General features: G+C 52.8%; 2 protein-coding genes across 2 annotated transcripts in view; one reads left to right on the forward strand and one right to left on the reverse strand.

Moving 5' to 3' along the window:
• Nucleotides 1-967: 967 nt before the first annotated feature.
• LOC111143857 (transmembrane protein 37) lies at nucleotides 968-6,843 on the forward strand. Its single transcript, XM_022497821.1, has 2 exons — nucleotides 968-1,036; nucleotides 6,176-6,843. The coding sequence occupies exons 1-2, from the start codon at nucleotides 1,016-1,018 to the stop codon at nucleotides 6,746-6,748; spliced, it is 594 nt and encodes a 197-aa protein (XP_022353529.1). The 5' UTR covers nucleotides 968-1,015; the 3' UTR covers nucleotides 6,749-6,843.
• A 2,420-nt stretch (nucleotides 6,844-9,263) lies between these two features.
• Nucleotides 9,264-21,439, reverse strand: part of LOC111140948 (secretin receptor) — a 73,086-nt gene continuing 60,910 nt past the window's right edge. The window contains exons 8-13 of the mRNA XM_022493221.1: nucleotides 20,670-20,730; nucleotides 19,354-19,423; nucleotides 15,972-16,063; nucleotides 14,615-14,741; nucleotides 10,534-10,575; nucleotides 9,264-9,434 (exon numbers count right to left, since the gene is read on the reverse strand). Of these exons, the coding sequence (XP_022348929.1) occupies nucleotides 9,264-9,434; nucleotides 10,534-10,575; nucleotides 14,615-14,741; nucleotides 15,972-16,063; nucleotides 19,354-19,423; nucleotides 20,670-20,730 (563 nt within the window). The remainder of the gene's footprint in view (nucleotides 9,435-10,533; nucleotides 10,576-14,614; nucleotides 14,742-15,971; nucleotides 16,064-19,353; nucleotides 19,424-20,669; nucleotides 20,731-21,439) is intronic.

The following is a 21,439-nucleotide window of genomic DNA, read 5'->3' on the forward strand; positions in this document are numbered from 1 at the left end:
GGTGGGGTCTTGCCCTCCACCTACTCCATCAGAAATTTGTGGGTGGGGCCCAGCAATCTGAGTTTTAATAAGTACCCCCCCCCCCCCGCCCCGCGCCGACCAGTGATTTTGGTGCATCAGCGTGGAAAGAAGTGAAACCCGGACTGGGATGGGCAATTATGTCCAGTCCTGGCTCTCCGCTGGACTTCAACCTGCGAGGCTTTGAGTGACTTTTGTTTTGTCCTGTTCGCCTTTTCAGTGGTCCCTGGAGCCAGGAAGTAGCCAGTTTGTATACCCCTCTTTGGGGGAGACAAAACCGATGCAAGGACTGCCCCCAGAAAGTTCCACTACGTTTATACTTACTGCGGGCCTCGGAAGACCCCGACTTTTCACAGATATTTTATTTATTGACCCTGCCTCAGAGACGTTACACAAGCAGCCCAAGGCCACACAGCGGGTGACGAAGGCAGCAGAGCCCAGGCGCTGACCTCGCCTCTCTGGACCTTACCGCCCCCTCCGGACAAGCTGGGACTGGAACCGGCTCCTATGGCGCCGGCCTGGCCCTCCCTTGAGGAATCAGAGCCCCAGGAGTAGTCGCCCCCCTAGGTTCAGGAGCAAGGAAGTTAACTCCCGGCGTCGAAGTCAGCCGGGTCAGCTCTCCCGCGAGTGCCGGATCCTCCTCCCTCAAACTGGGGGGGTGGGGGTGGGGGCGGGGGTGGGAGGGCGAACCCTAGCCGGCTCAGGCCTGGTCCGCGCCCCCTAGTCTGGAGCCCTCCCTCCCCTCCCCGTCCCTGCCCCTGCCCGGGGGCTCCTCTGGGCCGCCAGCGCTGACTCAGCGTAAACCGAGCTGCAAAGGGCGGCGGGGCCAGACGCGCCCGCCCCGGGCTCCAGTGCTACGCTTTGATTGCCCCGTCCCTCTCCCCCGCCCTCCAGCCTCCCTGCTCCGCCCCCGGGGAGAGGTCCGGACCCAAAGCAGCGGCGGCCGCGGAGCGGCTGGAGGGCGCGAGGAGGAGCGCGCGACCGAGTCCGGCGCAGCATGACTGCCATCGCCGTGCAGGTAACCCCGGGGACCTGGCGGGGCGCTGAGCCGGCTGCCCCCGAGCGCCCCGGGGCTCTGCCCCACCGGGAGGCCGGAGGGGACTTTGCGCAGAGCACCAGACGCAGCCGCGCGGGAGGACGGGGGTGCCGGGAGTGCCGCGTAGTGCCAGCGCTCTGTTGCGAGCTTGCGGGGCTCCGAGGAAGGTGGGCCGGAAGCAACCTGGGGCCCCCGCCCTGCCCCCACTTCATGCCCCCAGCCCAGTGCTACTCCTGCGCGAGGTCTCCTGCGGTCCCGCAAGCCCCCGTGGCTCCCAAGCTTCTTGGAGTGGATTTTTCTGCTTCTCTTTGGGGTCACCAGTAACCGTGGTGAGGCTCACCAGAGCCTTTTTAAGAGGGAGGGGTGCGTCTGGGGTGGAGGAATGGGCACAGTCCGCTTGCAAAGTGAGGCAAGTCTTATGTAACGTGAGGCTGCGTCTCCGGAGAAGCGGGAACTTTCTTGGGCAGGGGCTAGAAAGCCCACCTCCCAGACGCGTCTCGGGTGCTGGCGCGGGGACGCACTCTCTGGTGCGCGCGGATACTTTATTAATAGAGAAGGCTGTAGCGAGGGGAGGAACTCGCATCCCCGAAGGTTTGATTTCTCAGGCTGATGAAAGGTGGTTTTGTTGGCTGAGAACCTACCCGTTCCTGCCCCCTTCCTCGGGCGCGCTGCTGTCCAAAGGCAACTCAGTGGCGGGACCTAGGCTACCCTGAGAGCGAACTTCTCCGCCGAGGCATTTCACCAGCTCGCTCAGTCCCGAGTCTTCAGGCGAGTCTTCAGGCGGGACCATCCTAACGATGGGAGAGGCTCGTTGACTTTGCATGCAGATGCGCAAAGCCCCGCACCCCAACACTGACTCTGGTAGATGCTGTTCTGCCCAGTTTATAGACAAAATAACTGAGGCTCAGAGGTGAAGTAGCCAGCCCACTGCAGCCGGCTAAGCGACATAATCGAGATTCAAAGCAGGAATTCTTGGCTCCGAATCCTACTTGCCCTTTCTGCTTTTTACTAGCAGGAGAAACCCTACCCACCAGTCACCCCCCGCCCCCAAACCCCATCTAGCCAGGACACAGCAGCCTGTGTCCTGGTGAGAGAGAGCAAGTGCTTCCTCTTTGTTCTGGATCAGAACCTTGAGTCTTCAGGGGGGAGCGTCTGGGACAGGCGCTGGGGAGAAGGGGACCCGCAGCGAAGGTTGGGACTGGGTGTGGTTTCTTCCCTCCCGTAGCCCCGCGGTCCACTGCGGACAGAGACTTGTAAACAAGGATTTAGAAGACCTGTGAGGAAGTGAGTGCTAAATTAAGAGGTGCAGAATGGGCTCGCTGGATTAACAGGGTGGGGCTTTGTGTGCTGGGCCCCGAGGGGCCAGAAGACTGGTAGCCGCTGAGGGACCTCGTTAGTGCGTGGAGAGACAGGGAGGGCTATGGGTAGGGTGTCGCGCAGCACAGGCTGCCCTGCAGGGTGGGCGCACTGGGCGCTGTCCCTTGCAGACGCTGACTGTGGCTGCTCTTTTCCGAGCCCCTTAAAGCTGTGCCAGGGGCTGTTTTTAGCTCTTGCGATAATTTCTTCCTGCCCTACCCAGAGGAATACCGCTGTATCTTCCTTTATGGTAAGAAAACCCCCGAGAGAGGGAATGCATGCATGCCAGAGCACAGACAGCAAAAAGCAGGCTCAATGGGGCTGTGTAGGCCAAGTCTTTAGGAAGCTGGCTAAGAAATTTCTGGTTAATAATGGTGGGGGCTTGACCTGGGCCTGTACAGAGTGGGCGTGTAAGGGGGTGGGGGGAGAGGTTGTTGAGGATGTGAGCAGGGCCTCTGGGGTTGAGGGGAGCTGGTGGGGTCCTGGGGTATAGAGAGGAAAAGAAGACCTTGCCATTGGACTCGGTGGTGCAGGAATATCGAGTGACCCTGTCCTGAACATAGAATCATTCGGGTTTAGAGATGGAAAAGAGAAACACATTTTTTCGCAGAGGAAAAGAGATTTAAGTGCCTTGGCCAAGGTCCCACAGCTGGAGGTCAGCAGAGCAGGGGCAGCTCTAGACAGCCTTGATTTCCTCTCGTCCATTGGCCCTCAGCTGAGCACACTGCTGCGAGCTGCCCTCCGGGAGGAGCTTTCAGGCCCTGGGTCACTGCAAGTCTGAAGAGCTGCGTGTGGGGCAGGACGGAATGAAAACTCCAATATGCATTCTTCTTGTTGCTCGTATTATCAGAGGTCCCCAAGTACCTTTACGTACGTGATCTCATTTAATCCTTGGGAGTTTTCTTGGTGATCAGAGAGTTTACAAGAAGGCCTGCACTGAGGTGGGAGGGGAAAGAGATGAAATGACCTGAGCTGTTTTCTCTTTGATCCCAGTGTGGTGTCTGAAGGGTTGGAGACTAAAGTCCAGTCTGTGCCCAAGGCAGGTGGGGCTGAGCGGGGTACAGAACATACCTGTTCTCTGGGTCCTGGGATCTGTGTTTCGTGACTTGATTGGGGTCTTGCATCTGGGGCTTTCCCATCTCCCGACCTTACCAATCGACTTTCTAGGGGCCTCTCCTAACCCAGCCAGGTAACTTCCTGGCACTTGGTCTCCTGCGGGGGTCGCCAACTCCATTTTGTAGATGAGACACCCGAGGGCCAGAGAGGCTCAGAGAAACACTATGGACAAACCCAAGAACAAACACCTTTAATGATTTGTAGACACAGAAGTTTCAACATTTCCTTAGTCTGTTTCTTAGCAGAAAAGCCGTTTAGTTTGGTTTTGTTGTTGTTGTTGTTGTTGTTTTCTGATGAAATCCAGCACAGACTCCTAGGCTCCCAGTGTCTCCAACAGATAAGAAGGGCCTGTTGTGGTTGAAGTAGGGAAGCAGGCCTAGCTGGCCCACTCAGCGTCCTCTGCCCCCGTATCAGCCCCCTGGAAGGCGCTTAGGAAGCAAGGGGTCCGCATTTGAGAACCACAGCCGACTCCACTGGAGTGTTCTTTATAACATCCCAGGCTGCCTTTGTCTGGGGGTGTGAGTTGGGCCCCTGACCCTGCTTTGGGCATCCCTCTGCACTGTCTACTCCTCTTCCTCACCAGTTGTACTGAGCCCCTAACACAAAGGCCCCCATCACTGTGTGTTGGGTCACTATGGGTTGGCCGGACGCATCCCATGCCCTGTACAATATACAGTTTTGCAGGCAGCCGTAACGGTTTTTTTTACTGTGATTTAGGTGAGTGATGTTGGGGAGGTCATCTGATCTCTGCGTGACATAGTTTCCCTCCTTACACACCCCCGGTGGAGCTCCCTACTCAACCAGTCTCACAGGTTTGAGTAAAATAGGGCCCTGCTTTGGTAGAAGTGATGAAAGCAAACCAAGTCCTTATTCTTTTATCCCTCGGGCTGAAATTTAGCAGTGACTCTTGCTCGGGTGGGCAGGTTAGCCACCGACCTGATGTTCCTGCTGGGGCTGGGACAGCAAGAGTCTCCTTGGAGCATGGCTTTGCTTTCTGTTACCACCGATTGCTTCTGGAAGCCTCCATTCACACATGGTATAGGGAGCACACTGTACGTAGTCCCTGTCCGGTTTCCCCACGCATGACTCCCCGCTTTGCTTGCCTCCCAGACTGGGCTGTCGCCTGGGTTGCTTCCATATATGCTGTAAAGGGGGGTAACTTATGACTGGGCAGGAGACTCATTGAGAGGGAGCTTCAGATGGCAGAGACAGTGGTGGCGATGACTGTTCATTCATCCTGAGGCTCCACTCAAACGCTCACTGAATGCCCAGGTCAGGCTCTGCGCCATGGACCAGGGATGCCTAACTGGGGGGGCCCTACCCTCTTGGAGAGCACAGTGTTTGCATGCAACAGGCAATATATAATCAGTACAAGTCAGAAGGGAGTGGATGACTGGTGGTCAGAACAGTGAAGAAGACAGAGCCCCTGACAGGAAGAGACCTGGTTTGGGTGGGGTTGGGGAGGCAGGAAAGCTCTCTGTGAGGAAGGCACATTTCCACAGAGACGCGAAGACTGGAGAAAAGGAAGTAGCCTGGAGAAGAACCTTTTAGGTGGAGGGGCCAGTAGGTCTGAGGAACAAAGTTCTAGGCTTTGTCTTTCGGTCTGGGTCTTTGGGTCTGTCTTTGGGTCTGCTACGTCTGAGCAAAGGGGCCAGGAAGAGTGTGCTGGGGGGAGAAGTGGGAGAGGGAGGCAGGGCAGAAGGAGCAGGGCTTGTGGGCAGTGGTAAGGAGTTTGACTCTTTGCAGTATTTTTCTTCTTTTGCTTTCTGGTTGGGGATGGAACCCATACCTGGTGGTGTCCCAGGGCTGTGAGATAAGGGACACCTCACTGGATGCCTGGCCCAGTTTGCCAGAAGGGAGGGACAGGTGCACCCTTCAGGGCTGGAAAGAGCCTCAGCGGCCTCTCCACGCCAAGAAGCTACTAGACAGACATACTGATTGACAAACTCTGGGTGGGGTTCAGGTTCAGGCTGGACAAGACCGAAGGGCAAAGTGCAAACATCATTTTCAGTACTGAGGAAAACAAGGTAATAACATGGAGTCTGGTACGTGCAGAACCAGCTGGGTGGAGATTAGGGTAAAACTGAAGTGTACTGGGAAGTCCTGGGAGAGGGGGAATGTAGCTTGTATTAGCATGCTAACTAAAAAAAATACTAATAATCCGGTGCTCAGATTCTTGCTTTGTGTACAAAGAAACCCAGGGGGTACTGCAAATTCAAGGTCACACTAGCCTGGCCTGACAAATTTACTGAATTCAGAACTGACTAGGATCTGCCAACCTGCTAGTCAATGGAATTTGGGTCTCTTATTTGTGGAGATCATTAAAGAAAGGTCAGGGAACTTTTCATGCCTGATGAATAGTTGGGACATTCGGTGCTTCTAGGTCTTGAATGGAGGACAGGGAGCAGGTGGAATGGGGGAAAGGCTCCCTAAAGAGGTGGGTCTGTGCTGAAAGGTAAGGAGGAGGGTGGACAGAAGCTACTTGCAAAGGTTGGCATTCTGGGCCTTGAAGGCGACTACAGCAGAAATTAAGGCTTTGGGAAGCTGGGGGCATGGACAAGGGTTTTTCCTGAAGAGGTTGGAGGGGTGGAGCAGGGCCCTCTCCCTGACATGCCCTCCCCCTGACATGCCCTCTGTGATGTCTTCCAGGCCCAGAGGCTGCTGGCCCAGAGGAGGCCCCGGCGGCCCTTCTTGGAATCCTTCATCCGGGCCCTCATCATTGTCTGCACTGCCCTGGCCTTGGTCCTCTCCTCCGTCTCCATCTGCGATGGCCACTGGCTGCTGGATGGAGACCGCCTCTTCGGGCTCTGGCACTTCTGCACTTCCTCCAACCAGACGGGGACACATTGTCTCAGAGACCTGAGTCAGGCGCATGTGCCTGGGCTGGCCGTGGGCATGGTCCTGGCCCGCAGTGTGGGCGCCTTGGCCGTGGTGGCTGCCATTTTGGGCCTAGAGCTCCTCATAGTGTCCCAGGTGTGTGAAGACCTCCACTCACGGCGCAAGTGGGCCATGGGCTCTGTCGTCCTCCTCATTTCCTTCATCCTCTCCTCCGGGGGCCTCCTGAGTTTCGTGATTCTCCTCTGGAACCATGTCACACTCACTGGCTTCACCCTGATGTTCTGGTGCGAGTTCACGGCCTCCTTCCTCTTCTTTCTGAATGCCATCAGTGGCCTGCACTTAAGCAGCATCACCCACCCCTGGGGCCAACCAAGGAAATTTTAGGCCCCCCTCCTAAATCTGAGGACTTTGGTTTCTGCAAGAAAGTATGGTCAAGATGGGACTTTTCCAACATGAGACCTCTGGTGGGGGTGAGGGGGAGGGGTGGGAGGGGGAGGGGGAGGGGTGGGAGGGTGGGGCAATAACCTTGAAACTGCTGTCTCTCAGCCAATAACCTTTCGGGTGGTTGGCCAGAATCAGCCCAGCGGCCTTTGCAGCTGGCCTACGGGGCCAGAGGCCAGGACCGTGCTTCAGTGCCCCCAACTGCCTGGGCTTAGCCAAGTTAGTAGGATGTTGGTTTTAGAAGAAGTAACACGTTTTAAAAAACCCTTTTCTTGAATCCTTCTTCCCAGGATGGGAATAGATTTGCAAGCATCATGGGAACTGGTACCTGGGCTGGCTGCAGAGCTAAGTGCGGCCCCCACTTGTTTCGTTGACTCTGTGCCGGGATACGGGCTCTGGGGTCTCCTGGGGTTGCCCAGAGTGGATCATTCCTCCAGCGAAGCGTATCTAGGCAGTGCCTCAGACTTTTCTTCCACCAGCTCAAAGGGCCTTATGGGCACATTTCCCTGCTGTAGCTTCGGTCATGGCAGGGATGCAGAATTCAGGATTCCCTCGATTTCTTGCATATGCTGGGTTTTCAAACCATTTGATGTGATTTGAACCCTGCCCTTCTGGTGGGGGGGGCGGGGGGTGCATAATCCTTGAACAACTGGAGCTTCCAGCAGCCAGCTATCCCGTCTGGGAATCCTGCCCGAACCCTTCAGCAAGCTTCCCAGGACGGCCCTCTAGCTTTCCAATACTTCCATAGCCTCCTCCCGAGGCAAGGGTATGTGCGTGTCTGGCTTTGATAAGGGCCAAGACGGCATCGGGTACCATTTTTGATTGCAGAGCACATTTCCAAAGAGCACATATCTGGGCCTGCTGAACTCCAGGGGGGTCAAGGGGCCTTGGCAGGCCTTGAGTAATGATTAACAGCCGTCCTGGGGATGAGCGAGGGTGAAGGGGACCAGGGACCAGTGGAGATTTCCATCCTTGCCCTCAGATGTGCATTTCTGGGTAACCAGTTGCCCCCTTTCCAGTGTCTTTTTTCTGTCCCCGGAGCTGGGGTTTCTGCCTTCAGCCATTTCATTCCACACTAGTGCCTTCCTCCTGCACCGGATCTGCTCTGGCGGCTGCTCCTACCATGGATTTTTGGTCTCTGCCCCGCCTTGGTCACTGCAGGTCCCCTTCCTGGGCTGGTGCTCCTGTCTGTCTCTTGGGGGTTTTTAAAAAACTTTGATTCCTAAGTGTATATGGAGTCCATGGAGATCACTGTAGAAAGGCGTCATGGGCCAACCTGTTTTTCAGAGAGCGGAACTCATCAACCAGATGGGCTGGGTTCTCTGCCCTGGGAAATAAGCACCTGACTTTTCCTTCCAGGAGTGTTCACCAAGCGCAAAGGGGTGAGCTTCTTGTCTCTGTGGTGGGGAGGTGCAGAGGTGGGAAGCCAAGGCCCTAAGTGGGACAGCACTTGTCCACAATCACCTGCCAGCAAGATGCCTTCTCTGTGTTGAGGCTTCTGTCCAGAATGCTTTCCCCACCGAACACTGGGAGGCTTTGTTTTATAAAAGGGTTCAAATGTTCAGTTCACTTTCATCCTTAACATGGTGGGGAGGGAGTTCTCACAGTCAAAAGAACTGAGATCCAGAGAGTAAAGGGGAGACAGATTTCCATAAGACAGGGAGACAGGCCCCTGTCCCCCGCCCAGGAGTGAAGAGACAGATGGAGCCTCGGAGCAGGGATTTGAAACCAAAGGCGCTGGACTGAACTGCAGCCCCTTCTTGCTGAGTATCTCAGGCAAGTCATGGGACCTTGGTGAACCTGTTTCTCTTTTCTGTCCCATGGAATCATGTCCCATTCCCAGCTCTTCTGCCCCCAGGGCTGTAGATAACTGCAAGCAGGAGGAGGAGAGGGGTGCCTTGTACCATGCTAGGGTTACTAAGGAAGCTGGGGGTCTTGGGGCTCTCTTGGCCTCGCTGACTTGGTCAGGTGAATTTAGTTGTCTTGAGGTTGTAAGGTCCAAGCTACTAGACAGGTGAGTTGTAGGGAGGGTCCACCTAGGGCCAAGGGTCTTCCATTTCTCCTGTTTCCTGCCCTTCAAACTTACCCTGGAAACTCCAGTAAGGAGTAGGGAAGTGAGTGGGAGTGTCATCCTTCACTTTTTGTCTCAAGGGCCAAAAGAGTGGGCAGTTAACAGACCAAACCTGTCCCAGCTACCATTTATCTCCCTGTCTTCTTCTGGAGCCCCTGACTCGGGCCCTCTTCCTGCCCCATGTGTCCTCATTCCTTTCAGTTCTAAGGAACCTTATCAGCAGAGCTCCCTCCCCATCCCAAGGCTCAGGGGAGGCGGATGGTTGGTCACAGGAGAAAGCAGGTGATGTCTGCTGAGAAGATGGGTCCGGGACTGTCCCGCAGCAGTGTCTGGCCTCCTCTTGACCTGCCTTGGCGTCTGTCCCGTGGATGGCCCTGCTCCAGACTCTCAGATGACACTGTTCCTGCAGGTGGCCCGGCTCTGCTCTGAGGTGCTGGCCTTGGTGCTGTGGGCAAGGCCGCTGGAGCCGTTGCTGAAGGAGGAGCTGAGGGCCATGGGGCGCAGTAGGGACTCACGAAGGTGCCACTGGCGCCACTTTTTCTGAACCTCCAGCTGCACCTGCCCCAGAGACCAGACGTCAGCCATGGAGATAGGCACCCAGGTCCTTGGGACGGGCCCTGCCTCTCCTGCCCAGGGGGTCCTGCCTTCCCCTCTCCAACAGGCCACTCAGATGGGCCGTTTCCAGCTTCAATGTCCAGTAGGGATCAAGGGCCCCCTCTCGTCTGGACACTTCCCCCACCTGTCACCTTACAGCGTGTGTCCCGACGAAGGGGCTTTGGGGTGGTCTCACAAATTCCAGCACTCCCAAAGTCCAGATCATCATCCAGGATAATGGGACCCATTCTCATACAGCCACCCTAGCTCAGACATTATCTGGGGACCCTGGAGTTGCTCTCTGGAACTGTCCTTCACAGTCCCCAGCTGTAACAACCCAAACCTTTGAAGCCAGGCTTCAGGCTAGACTTTTTGGAAAACAAGATGTTCTTCCCATTCAAGTGTGGCGAACCAGATAAATGGTCAGCTGTTACAGGAAAGCCTGCCTTGGGTGAGGCACTATTTGACTTATGTGGTTTACATGGCTTGTGTGTGTCCCCACCCAACCGAAATGCTCTGGGTAGGGGCAGAGACCTCAAGGTTAAGTGTGCAGCCCTCTCAGGGAGTCAACACTCCTGTGAGGTTCAGTGAGCAACTGAGTGTCAGAGATGGTATTATTGAGTCTCTCATTTAACAGATGGGCAGACTGAGGCCCAGAGAAGGACAGTGAGCAGGATCCCCCATCAGGCAAGCAGCAGAGCAGTCAGGAGCCTGGGTTTTGGTTGGGGTGCCTGCACTTGTCTCTAGTTCATGGACTTGCTCAAGGATAAGAATCGCCTTGTTAAACGTTAAATGCTTGTTAAACATTTTCAGGCTCCAACCCAGACATACAGAATCCTTCTTTTGCAGAATTGGAAATAGGGGCAGGGTGGGGAGGAGTAGGGCCCAGCAATTGTTTTAACGGGGCCTCCTGGTGCTTCAGGGCTCCTAGGAAGTGAGCTCCAGAGACCCAGGCCTCCTCCAGCCACACATCCATCTCTCCCCACCACCCCTTCCAGGGAGCTTCTGAGCAGGAATCCCATGGCTAGGGAGCTCCTCCTTCCAGGCAGCCGAGCTCACTCACCTCCCCGTTGAGGAAACAGTAGAGGACTGCCACCACCAGGCCCTGGAGAGGGGTCAGAGGCAGCGGGGGGTCAGGGCAGGCCCTCCAGCACCCGGCCTCCTCCCTCCAACCTCCTCCCCATGTCCTTCAGTTGCCAGCCCCAGGCTCGCTTCCAGCACTCCAGAACCTTCCCACACGTCTCACCGCCGGTGGGGGTGGTGGTGGGGGGTTGCTGGGACTACCTCTTCTGGGGTCGCCATGGTGCCCCTGGCTGTGCTGGCTTTATCGGGCTCAGCTCCTTGGGGTGGGGCTTGGGTCCAGCCTGGCAGCCTCGTGCATGGGGGATTTCAGAGGAGAAGCTGCTAACTTGGGCCCATGGGGACTGGGCAAGTCACCTGAATTAGTAAGGTGGGTCATCTGGGAGAAGCAGGGAGAGGCAGCCCCTGATGTGCACCTGTCCCTCAGGTAGGGGGTGGGGCCAGCCCATGGGACATCCTGTGCCCCCTGTGGGTGGGCTCACTTTCCAGATAAGCTGGAAGTCGGGACACAGGCAACAGTTCAGACTGAAACATGGATGTGTGAGCGTGATGTCGGGACCAAGCCCGAGTGTAGATTCTGGCCAGTGAGGAGTGGGCTGTGACTTCTCTGCTTACATCACCTTGGCTAGGGGCCCTGAGGCTGTATACACTTTACGGGTAGGGGTCAGTGCCTGTTAGGACCCTCCCTCCCTCGTACCTGGAGCTCCTGTTTTCCCAGGAGTGCCTTCCCCTGTCCCCTAGTCCTGGCATGGAGCTCTGCTAGGGCAGGGACTCCAGTCTTGAGATGCAGGATTGGAGGCCCAGAGGCCTGCTGGGGACCATAGCCATGGGCAGGGTCTCTGCAGTGCTGGTCCTGCTCGCCTCCTCAGGGACCCTCCTCCAACCCCCCTGCCCTTCCTTCTGCCCTGAGGGTTCCCCAGCTGGTGAGCACCCCTCCACTCAGAAGCCTGGGTGGCCTAGCTCTGACCTCAGGAGGCCCTAACACCCCCTTCCGAGTCCCATCCAGGCCCTGAGTCCAAATGTCTGGGGATGATGTAAGTACACCAGCTTTGGAAACTCCTAGATGGTTCTAATGGGCATTCCCAGATGGAAACCACTGTCTGGAGGGTGTGAAAGGCTTTGAGAGGCGGCCTGGCCTGCATACTTGGGGGGTTCTGGGTTCCAGGTGCTTCATTTAATCCTTTGCCAAAGTCCTAACAGGGAAGATCCCTGTCTCATGCGCGAAGAAACTGAGTCACAGGGGTTTCAGCAGGACAGGTGCTGTATGTGCTCGGCCTAGAGCTGGTGGTCTGGCTGCTGGCTGCGGGGGCCACCCCTCTCACCAGGCCCAGCAGTACCTGGGCCTCCGAGGTCCTGGGACACGTTTGCACAGTTCAGGTGAGGGTAGGAGCCTCAAGGGAGGGAAAGTTAGTTGTGCTCCAAGTATCCATAGGCCAGCAAGTTTAAGAAATTCCAGTTTTTATACAATTGTTAAAAAAATGAAGTCTTGAGAGAACTTTAATGACATGGAGAAATGTTCACAACAGGTAAGACAGAATTAGAACAAGCAAGACAGAAAAAACCACACACAGCGCAGCCTCAGTTAAATGGGCTGTGTCCTTGTGTGTGTGTCTTCCTGGGTAGGAAAGAGACTTAGAGCTTAGACATGAACCCACCATTACTTTAACTGGTTATTTCTGGGGTCATGAGATTACAGATGATTTTTTCTTACCTTTTTAAACTATTCCTTATTTTTCAGATTTTCTACAGTAAGTATTTCTACAGTCAGAAAAAGGAGATCAACTTTCTGGAAGTTTCTGGAAGCCTGTGACAGTGATAATATATGGTGGTTCTGTGTGTGTTGTTCTTTAAGCCCCTGTCTTCTAGAGATGCATATTAGAATATTTACATTTGAGTAAAACCATCCCTTTGATGTGCTTAAAATGATGGGGGATGGTATGAAGGGAGCAGATGGAGACAGAGATGGAACCAGCCAGGCCTGGAGTAGGCAGTGGTCCCATGGGGTTCACGACTACTCTCTTTCCTTTAATATATGGGAAACATTTTCTATAATACAGGATTTTAAATATAAATAAAATATATATTATAAATATTTTATATATTATATAATATATATTTTTATTTTATATATTATATACATATATTTTACAAATATAATTATAAAATATATATTTTAAAAATATATAAGATATATAAAAATAAAAATATAAAATATTCATGTATAATATATAATAAAGTGGTATATATGTTTGTATGTGAACAAAGGTTAAAAAATGTCAAAGATCCGTTTCCTGTGTAAACATTTCTATGGGAATATTGGAAAAGCACTTTTGGTTTTCTCTTGACAAATCATTTCCTTAGAAGCCAAATGGCTTTCACTGGCAGGCATGGGCCCCAACCACCAGCCCCAACTCCAGGGGACAAGAAGTGCCCTTTCTATGTGGGGAGGCAGACCTGAGTCTCCGTGCTCTCAGTGAGGTTACTACCCATTTCTGGAAGCCAGGTCGAGGTCTTCCATTCCTGTGGACCTGGAACCCCCACCCCTGCTAAATGGGCCATTGTGTGAGCCCAGCCTCACCACATGGTACAGGAGCAGGTGGGCCTGAAAGCTCCCTGGTCCAGAAACAAAGATTACACAAGAGGCTGGGTTCTCTGGAGGCCTGAAGCCCTGGCAGGGAGTGCTGTGCACAGGAGACGCCCAGTGAGGGCAGAGGGGACAGCCTGGAGTGGGGTCTGAAGGCAGGGTTAGGACAAGACTGGACTCCACTCAAGAATGTGCTCCCAGTGATGGGTCCTTTCTGGAACCTGAAAGCGACAGGAGGGTGACCCTGACCGGACCCCCTGACCCTGAACCGAACTCAGGGACTGAGGGAGACTCTGAGCCCCATTCCTGAGACCAAAGCCTACCTCCTGAGGAGGACTTTGCAGGATAATCAGTGTTGTTGAGGACAGGCTGGTTTCTTGAGGAAAATCCCCCAGAGAGAAATTTCTCTCAGGGCCGAAAGCCTATCATATCTAGGCTTTCCCCAAGAATTAGCTGTTCCCATTTACAAATATTGTAAATCTTGGAATGGATTGCATTTCTGTCTTTGCTTTGGCTACTGGGAAGCTCCAAACCAAATGTATGACCCATCTCTCCTGCCTTAATAGTACTCTATTGAATTTGCTTCTCTGTCTGAACTCAATTTTGACTTTTATTTTTTCACTGATCCTTCATCTCTTTTTTTTTTTTTTTTTTGTCCTCTGTATGGTCTTCCTGAAAGCTACATCGTATTATCTTTGGAAGGAGATAGCTATGAGAGTGTAAACAAATAACATTGTGAAGTTTGGGATTCATGTGAAGACTCCTTCTGTCCAAACGTGTTTACTATTTTTGTGGTGGTGGTGGTTGTTTTTACTCTTTGTTTTTTGAAGCCTCACAACATCTTATTGAATCAGGAGGTCGGTGATTTCTGCCCTCACTCTCCTTTTTTTTAAAGTTGGTTTTCATCTTTGACACGTTGTGTGTGCGCATAGTTTCAGAGTCCAGTGATTCTCCTCAGGAAAGGAGAGCCACCTCGGAACAGCCCTGCCCCCATTTCCTGTGCCTCAGAGGCAGCTACGTGGAATCTTCGCTGCTTCTGAATAATATGCTGATGTCGCTCCTTCTGGATTTTTCAGTTTGGGGCCCTTTCACGGACTTCCCAGAATGAAGAGGAGGACCTTATTCTCTTTCAGATGCCCTCCCTCCCCCATTCCCACAATGCTCATCTTCCTGCCCTGCTTTTTGATGGCTCAGCCATAGCCCTCTGGTGATGTCATTTTGATTCCCTACACACCCTTTTTGTCTTCCCTGGAGTCAGTCTCTCTCTCCTTAGTTTTATCTCCCACCCCCTAGCTGACTGGTGGGAGACTTGGATCCCACTCGGGGTCCCACAGCACAGTGAGGTCCTGCCCACCTCCTCCTGCATGGGTGCCCAATGAGGCTGGACCCTTCTGGGGAGACCTGGCTTGCTGTCTCTATGGCTCCCGTTTCTCTCGAAAGAAAGAGAGAACTCCTGAGGGTCACAGTCCCCAAAGCTTACCTGGAACGAGCCAAGGGCCAATTCAAAGAACCACTGGACCTCGATGGCATCCTCCGGGGAGAAGGCAAAGACGATGTAGTGGACTCCGAAGAGGGGGATCAGCAGGAGGGTGGACTTGGCCAGGCGCCTGCAGACACAGACCTGCTGTGGTGTCCTGCCCCTCCCCATGGGCATAGCTCCCAGAGCCCCCACCTGCCCCACTGCAGAGGCCAGCAGTGGTGCCCCAAACCTTTGCGGTTTTATCTTTTATTCTGGAGAATTTCCAACCCCCACATACTCATCACCCAGGGCCAGCCCCCTACACTTTCTGATCACGCACCCCACCAGGAAAAAAAAATGTGAACACGTATCCACCCAAACAACTTTATTATTTGTAAATTACGTGCATGTGTCATTGAACCTATTATTCAAAAAACCAGCACTTTTTTTTTTTTTTTTTTTTTGGGATAATACATATCCATAAGGAGACGTTCTTTCATTTTCCTCCCAGATCCCAGATTAGGATTGCTAAATTTAGCAAAGAAAAATACAGGATGCCCAGTTCAATTTGAATTTCAGATAAACAACGGATAATATTTTTTGAGAAATATTTTGACAAACACCATTTGTTGTTTGTCCCAAATTCAAACTGAGCTGGGCTTCCTCTATTTTAGCCTGCAACTTAACTTGATCCTGGATGCCCAGCTCCACTGTACTGTGGAACCCACTGCCCTAAAGAGGTTCTGGAGAACCTGTCACCAGGCGGTCCAGGTCACTGCCAGATTCTCAAAGCTCAGAACATCACAGAGAAAGTCTTCACTGAACACCGACTGGCCTTTAACAGTTCTGAATTACGTCTCCCCCACCCAAATTCACCCACTGAAGCCCTAACTGCAAGACCTCAGGCTCCAGAACTCCGAGTAAGTAAATTTCTCTTCTTCATGCCATCCCGTGTGTCGTGGTTCTTTTGCTACGGGGCCCTACTGACCTAATACTGCATCTCCCTTTAACATCTTAAAGGTTTTAAAGTATTTTTGGATCACACATCTTGACAATCTGATGAAAGCTAGCACCTTTCTCCCCTGAAAAGCACACAGACCTGTACACATTTCTCTGATTTTGGGTCCCCGAAGCCCATCGTTAGACTCCCTAGCATTGCCCCAAACACAGATCTCTGCTCCCTAGGATCCTGAGAGATTTCTTACCTTCCGGCCACGGGGGCAGTGTCTAAGGCTTTCCCGTGGGACCCACTCCTCCCCACCCTCATTCCCAATTACATCATAACCTCCTTGGAACCAGGGCCAGTTTTGTAAACCATAGGCACTCGTAAATACCTGCTGATTGACTGAGCAGGCCTCCGACTTTGCCCTTCACTTACTTATAATGGTTCACTTCATTTCCTCTGGTTTCTTGGGTTCTAAGTTTTCTCATCAGGATTCTTAGAATGTTTATAAAAAGGATGAAGTTAATCTGTAAAACACAAGAGGGAGAAGGGGCTGAAGGTGATTGCCACCTCTCCTGGCCTTGACCCCTGGCCCTGGGGCCAGAGAAGTCATTGCAGACCACACCCGGGATTGCACATTGCTGAGACACTCCACCCTCCACCTGGCCCCAGAGAGTCCTGGGGGAACAGGCTGTCTGGAGGTGATGTCTGACCCAGTACCTGCACCTATCCCGGGCTGCAGGAGCTCTAAGGGCTGCTAAGCTGTGGCAGGGGTCATTCACACTGGAATGCATTGGCATCCTCCAGGGGTCTTGTAAAAACGCAGATCACCACTGACCTGGGAGTCTGCATTTCTTCTTCTTCTTCTTCCTTTTTTTTTTTTTTTTAAGATTTCATTTATTTATTTGCCAAACAGAGCACAAGCAGGTGGAGTGGCAGGCTGAGGGAGAGGGAGCAAGTCTTGCTGAGCAAGAAGCCCCATGTAGGACTTGACCTCAAGACCCTGGGATCATGACCTGAGTGGAAGGCAGACAGTTAACCAGCTGAGCCACCCAGGCATCCCAGAGTCTGCATTTCTATCAAGCTCCAGATAATGCAAAAGCTGGTCCTTGGCTACACTTCGAGTGACAAGGATTCCTTCCTGCAGAGGTTCTTAACGTTTTGGGTGCGGATTAGGGGGTTCCTTCCCCCAGAGGTTCCAGGTCAGTAAATCTGGGGTGGGGCCCCCAAATTTGCATTTTTAACAAGCTTCCAGGTGATGCTGAAGCTGCTGGTCTGGGGGACACACTTCGAGAACCACTGCTTCAAAGACTTATAGAGTCACTTTGCAGTTGAATCACCAACTCCAGGAAGCCACCCTTGATTATCTCTCCTTCCTGATACATGGCAGTTAGGGATCATGTTATTGGGTAAGCACGTGAAATATTTGAAAGAGGCCAAACCAAACGTAGGCATCTGTCAAACTTCTGTGTCTATTTATCTGCCAATTCTATCATAACTTACTAAAGGATAGGAATGCCGTCTCATTATTTCTTTTGGTGTCCCCTCCCCCAAGCCCAGTGCCAGGACTTTATAAAGGTGCTCACGTCCTCCTCTCTCACCCACCTACCAGCTCCAGCACCATTTAGGGAAATCAGGATCAGTGGAATCGCCCTGCCAGGTACCCTCATTGTTCCCACAACCAGTCTGGGGCCTGGGTACGCTGGCCCAAAGACAAGGATTAGTGGTCCGTCTAGGACTCCTAGCCCAGCCGCCTCTTGGGGAAAATTGCTTCTCAGCTTCTTGTTTGTTTATGTATCTTGCTCGGAGCTGGCTATGCATGGTATAAATGAATAAAGGTTATTTTAGTTTCATCTATTTTTCGGCCTTAGAATTACATTTAATTTTATAGGGAGCACCTGAGGGCAAAAGAAAAAAAATCTCAAGAGCTTAAAGTCCTAAATGGTGGAATTCTAGGCCCCATGAGCTACTGGTTGGGAGATGTTTTTAAGTTCTTATTTATTTAAGACATCACGACCCTAAGATCAAGAGTGCGTGCTCTTCCAATTCAGCCAGCGAGGGGCCCCTTTTTGGGAGATATTATGCATCAGGAGTGCCCCCAAACAGCACTAGAGAGATCACAGTCTGGTGAAATCCACCAAGACCCTGGGGGCCCATCGTCTCTCTGTTGGGCTTCCCCTGGGCTGGGCCTTCAGATCCCCAGAATGACAGCAAAGAAACTGGCCTAACTAAATAAGGAAAGACCCTGGGAATACTATGCAGCCAGAGCACATCGGTGGATCAGATCATTTCAAAGGCCATGGGACAGCTCACATCTACTACTAAGTGAGAAACACAAGCAAGTATACAAAACCATATTAGGCATTTTGAAAAAAAGGATATGTGCTCAAAAAAAAAAAAAAAAAAAGATAGGAAGGGGTGGAGCCTGGATGGCTCTGTGGGTTAAGCCTCTGCCTTCGGCTCAGGTCAAGCCCCGCACTGGGCTCTCTGTTCAGCGGGGAGCCTGCTTCCCCTCCCCCAACCCGCCCAGCCTGCCTCTCTGCCTACTTGTGATCTCTCTCTCTCTCTCTCTCTCTGTCAAATAAATAAATAAAATCTTAAAAAAAAAAAAAAGATAGGAAGTAAAAGCATATGTGTATTCCCAGTGTGTGTCTCGGTACTGAAAGTATGTGTGATTTTTTTTCCCCTTTTGGAAAACACATTTTGTATCTTCCAACTTTTTTTTTTTAAACATGCATTCTATTATTTAGGGGAAAAAAAGAAGAAGAAAATTAAAAACAAGGAGGTCCTGGAATGGCCCCCTTCTCCCACCCCCCACCCCCACCAAGGTCACCAACCAGCCACTGAAAGGTGGGGGCTGGGGCTGCTGCCCTGGGCTGCCCCCTCTCCCTCTCCAGGGAGCCCAGGAAGGGCACTTCCTGTCAAAGTTTTCTGCGGCCCAGGAGACAACCCTGGTAGGTCCCCCGCCCTCTGTCCTCCTATTTCCTGTCTGTACCCACAGGCTCAGCTCCAGGCCTCCGAACCCAGAGAACTCAACCCCCCCAACCCCCACTGGGCACACAGGCATTGAGCGTCTGCCTTGGGCTCCCTGCTCAGTGGGGAGTCTGCTTCTGCCTCTTCCCCTGCTTATGTGCTCTCTCTCTCTCTCTCTCTCTCTCACACACACACACACACACACTCTCTCTCTCTCTCTCTCTCTCTCTCTCTAATGAACAAAATCTTTAAAAAAATTAATTAATTAAACAAATAAACCCCAGGTGATTCTGAAGGGCAGCCCAAGGGAAAGACGCTCTGAGTTCCCCCTCCATGAGAGTCCTGTATCTTCTCCCTGAGGGCCACCCCTCCAGGACTGCAACCCCCACCAACAGCACCCCAAGCCTCACTGAGCTTTCCCCAGCCCCCAGCCTATGATCACAGCTCAGTGATTCTTCTCCGTTTAACAAGAGGAACATCTAGAAAAAAAGATCAGGACCCAAAGATCAGAACGGGGGATTTTCAGGCCGGCACAGAACCCTGCAGTTTAGGGCAAGGAGCTCGGCTCACCACATTTTAGTGGCTGCTCACGGACCTAAGAGAGTTCTGTAAACTTTTGTCTCCTGAGTGCGCCTCATCCCACTCCCATCCCCCATCCCCCATTCTTCCATCCACCATCTAGACCCTCCTGGTGCTGGCCAACCTCTGGAAGCTCCCTGGTTTATCCCTCCCTCCTGGCTCCTGGAGGGGGCCATGCTAGCGCTTTCCCTTGGCCTTCAGTCCAGGCCAGTCACTCTTTCCACCACTCCCACTGGAGACCAACCTGGCAAGACGGGCCACTCACCAGGATGGAGAGGATCACAGGCCCCCGAATGACCCACCAGATGGACGCATTGGCGTTGATGTCCCAGCACCTATGGGGGGACAGCCAGGCCTCGTTAGGAGTGGAGAACTGAGGGGACGAGGAAGGACTAAATCCCGAAAGCGCTCTTCGGATGAAGGGCCCATGCTGGTGGCCCCAAGCTCTGGGGCTGGGGGCCCAGCACTGTTAGAACGGACCCTCCCCTGCTGCCGGGGAGCACTTCTGAGGCCACTGGAGCAGCACCCCCATCTCCTGTGCACGCTCTGTGTGCACACCTGTTTGGCACCTGACCGCAGAAGATCCCAGAATCCCAAAGCGGACACAGTAACAAACTCAACTGCCAACAATGGCCAGGCAGGTGACATCAGTGAGTGAAGGGGCTGGGTGACTGATACGTGGCCTCAGGACCCTGGGACATCCTGCACAGGAGGGTTACCAGGCAAGCTAGAGAGCATGTGCCTGACCCAAGGCAGCCACAACTCGACTCCGGCTGATTTTTGCCATAAGGGAGACTGAGAGATGTTGGTAGAACTTCCTATGTTCTCCAGAGGAGCTAAAAATCCAGATTTTACACAACATCAAATTCACCCAATTAAAATAATTATTTTGAAATTATTATCTGGGGCCAAAGACAGACCACAGGACACTGGCACACCTCCTTGGACCTCATCCACATCCTGGGCTGGTCATGTCAGTTTGCTCATGAGAAACCACTTCTGCTCTGTCCCGCTGCTGCCTCACTTCCTCCCTGGCTTCTTTCCATGGGCCTACTTCCCAACAGGTGCCCTTCGGCTTACTTACCTCCATCCCTAGTGCCTGGCAGCTTTAGAGAACAAGACTAGATCTCTCTGTCCCCATTAGGAGTCCCTGGGAATGTGGCTGCCCCTCTCCTGTGCCCACCTCAGCTGGAGTCTCAAAGCCCGAGGTGGGGGGTGGGGAGGCGGTACAGGCAGGGAGGAGTACAGGAGGGAGATCCCAGGAGGAAAGAAAAGCTGGAAAGCTGGGCTGGCCCTGAGCTGCCTCCCTGAGTGGCACCTGCCTGGAGCATCACAGCTTCTGCCCAGCCCCTGCTCTTGCCACAGAGCTCAGGGCATGGGCAGGCCCAGGAGGGTGTAGGTGCAATGAAGGCCACCCCCCCCCCCCACCTATCTGCAAGCTCACACCAGCCCAGTATTCCAGAGTACTCGCCTGTGTCCCCCACAGTTTGAGAAACAGGCCTCTCCTAGATAGCTCCATCGTGCCTGAAGAACTGGACATTATAAAACACACTCCTGTTACCTCTCCTTCAAACGGCTTACCCGACATCTTCCAGAAAGTGTCTGCTGATAGCCCACGAAACAACAAAAATGGCCGGTGAACCTGTAGAGTAAAAATAAAGGGAGGGAGAGGGGAGTGGGGACTCAATTTTCAATAGCCCCCCACCATGGGAACGGGGGCAGTTTGCCTAGCCTAGAAGTGAGCAGGTACCATGGAAACCCCCTTGTAAATCTTGTGCAAACAGGTAGCCTCCTGCTTCTAGGGTACCCAGACTGCTCCAGGAACTGAGGCAGAATCAAATGGTTCTTGAATGCCACGAGGGTCTCAGGCTGTCCTGGGAGCCTGGAGCAGACTATGGGGAGAAACTCTGCAGGGAAGAGAAGGGAGAAGTGATGGTCTACCCCTGTGCTGTCCTGGGCAGTGGCCACTCACCCCACGTAGCTGGTTATGGAGTACTTGATATTTGTGGCTGGTCCCACTGGAGATGTGCTGTACATGCAAGACACCCAATTCTTGAAGACTTAGTAGGAATCAGAGAGTGTGAAATCTGCTAATTTTTATATTTAACTATATGGTGACAATATTTTTATACCGGGTTAAATAAAATAGATTATTGGGATTAATTTTACCTGCTTCTTTTTATTGTGTTTACTGTAGCTACTAGAAGATTTTAGGATATTATGTGGCTCATTCTGTTTCTAGAGGACATGATCATCCGCACCTGAATGGTAACCCCGTCCCAAGGTTGCTCAGGTTTCAGACCTCCAGCAGCCGGGTTTACAACCACGCAGAAGATTAAATGATTTTTCTC

Source organism: Enhydra lutris, unplaced genomic scaffold, assembly GCF_002288905.1.
Source record: "Enhydra lutris kenyoni isolate GAN:26980312 unplaced genomic scaffold, ASM228890v2 scaffoldscaffold1, whole genome shotgun sequence".
Classification (NCBI taxonomy): domain Eukaryota; kingdom Metazoa; phylum Chordata; class Mammalia; order Carnivora; family Mustelidae; genus Enhydra; species Enhydra lutris.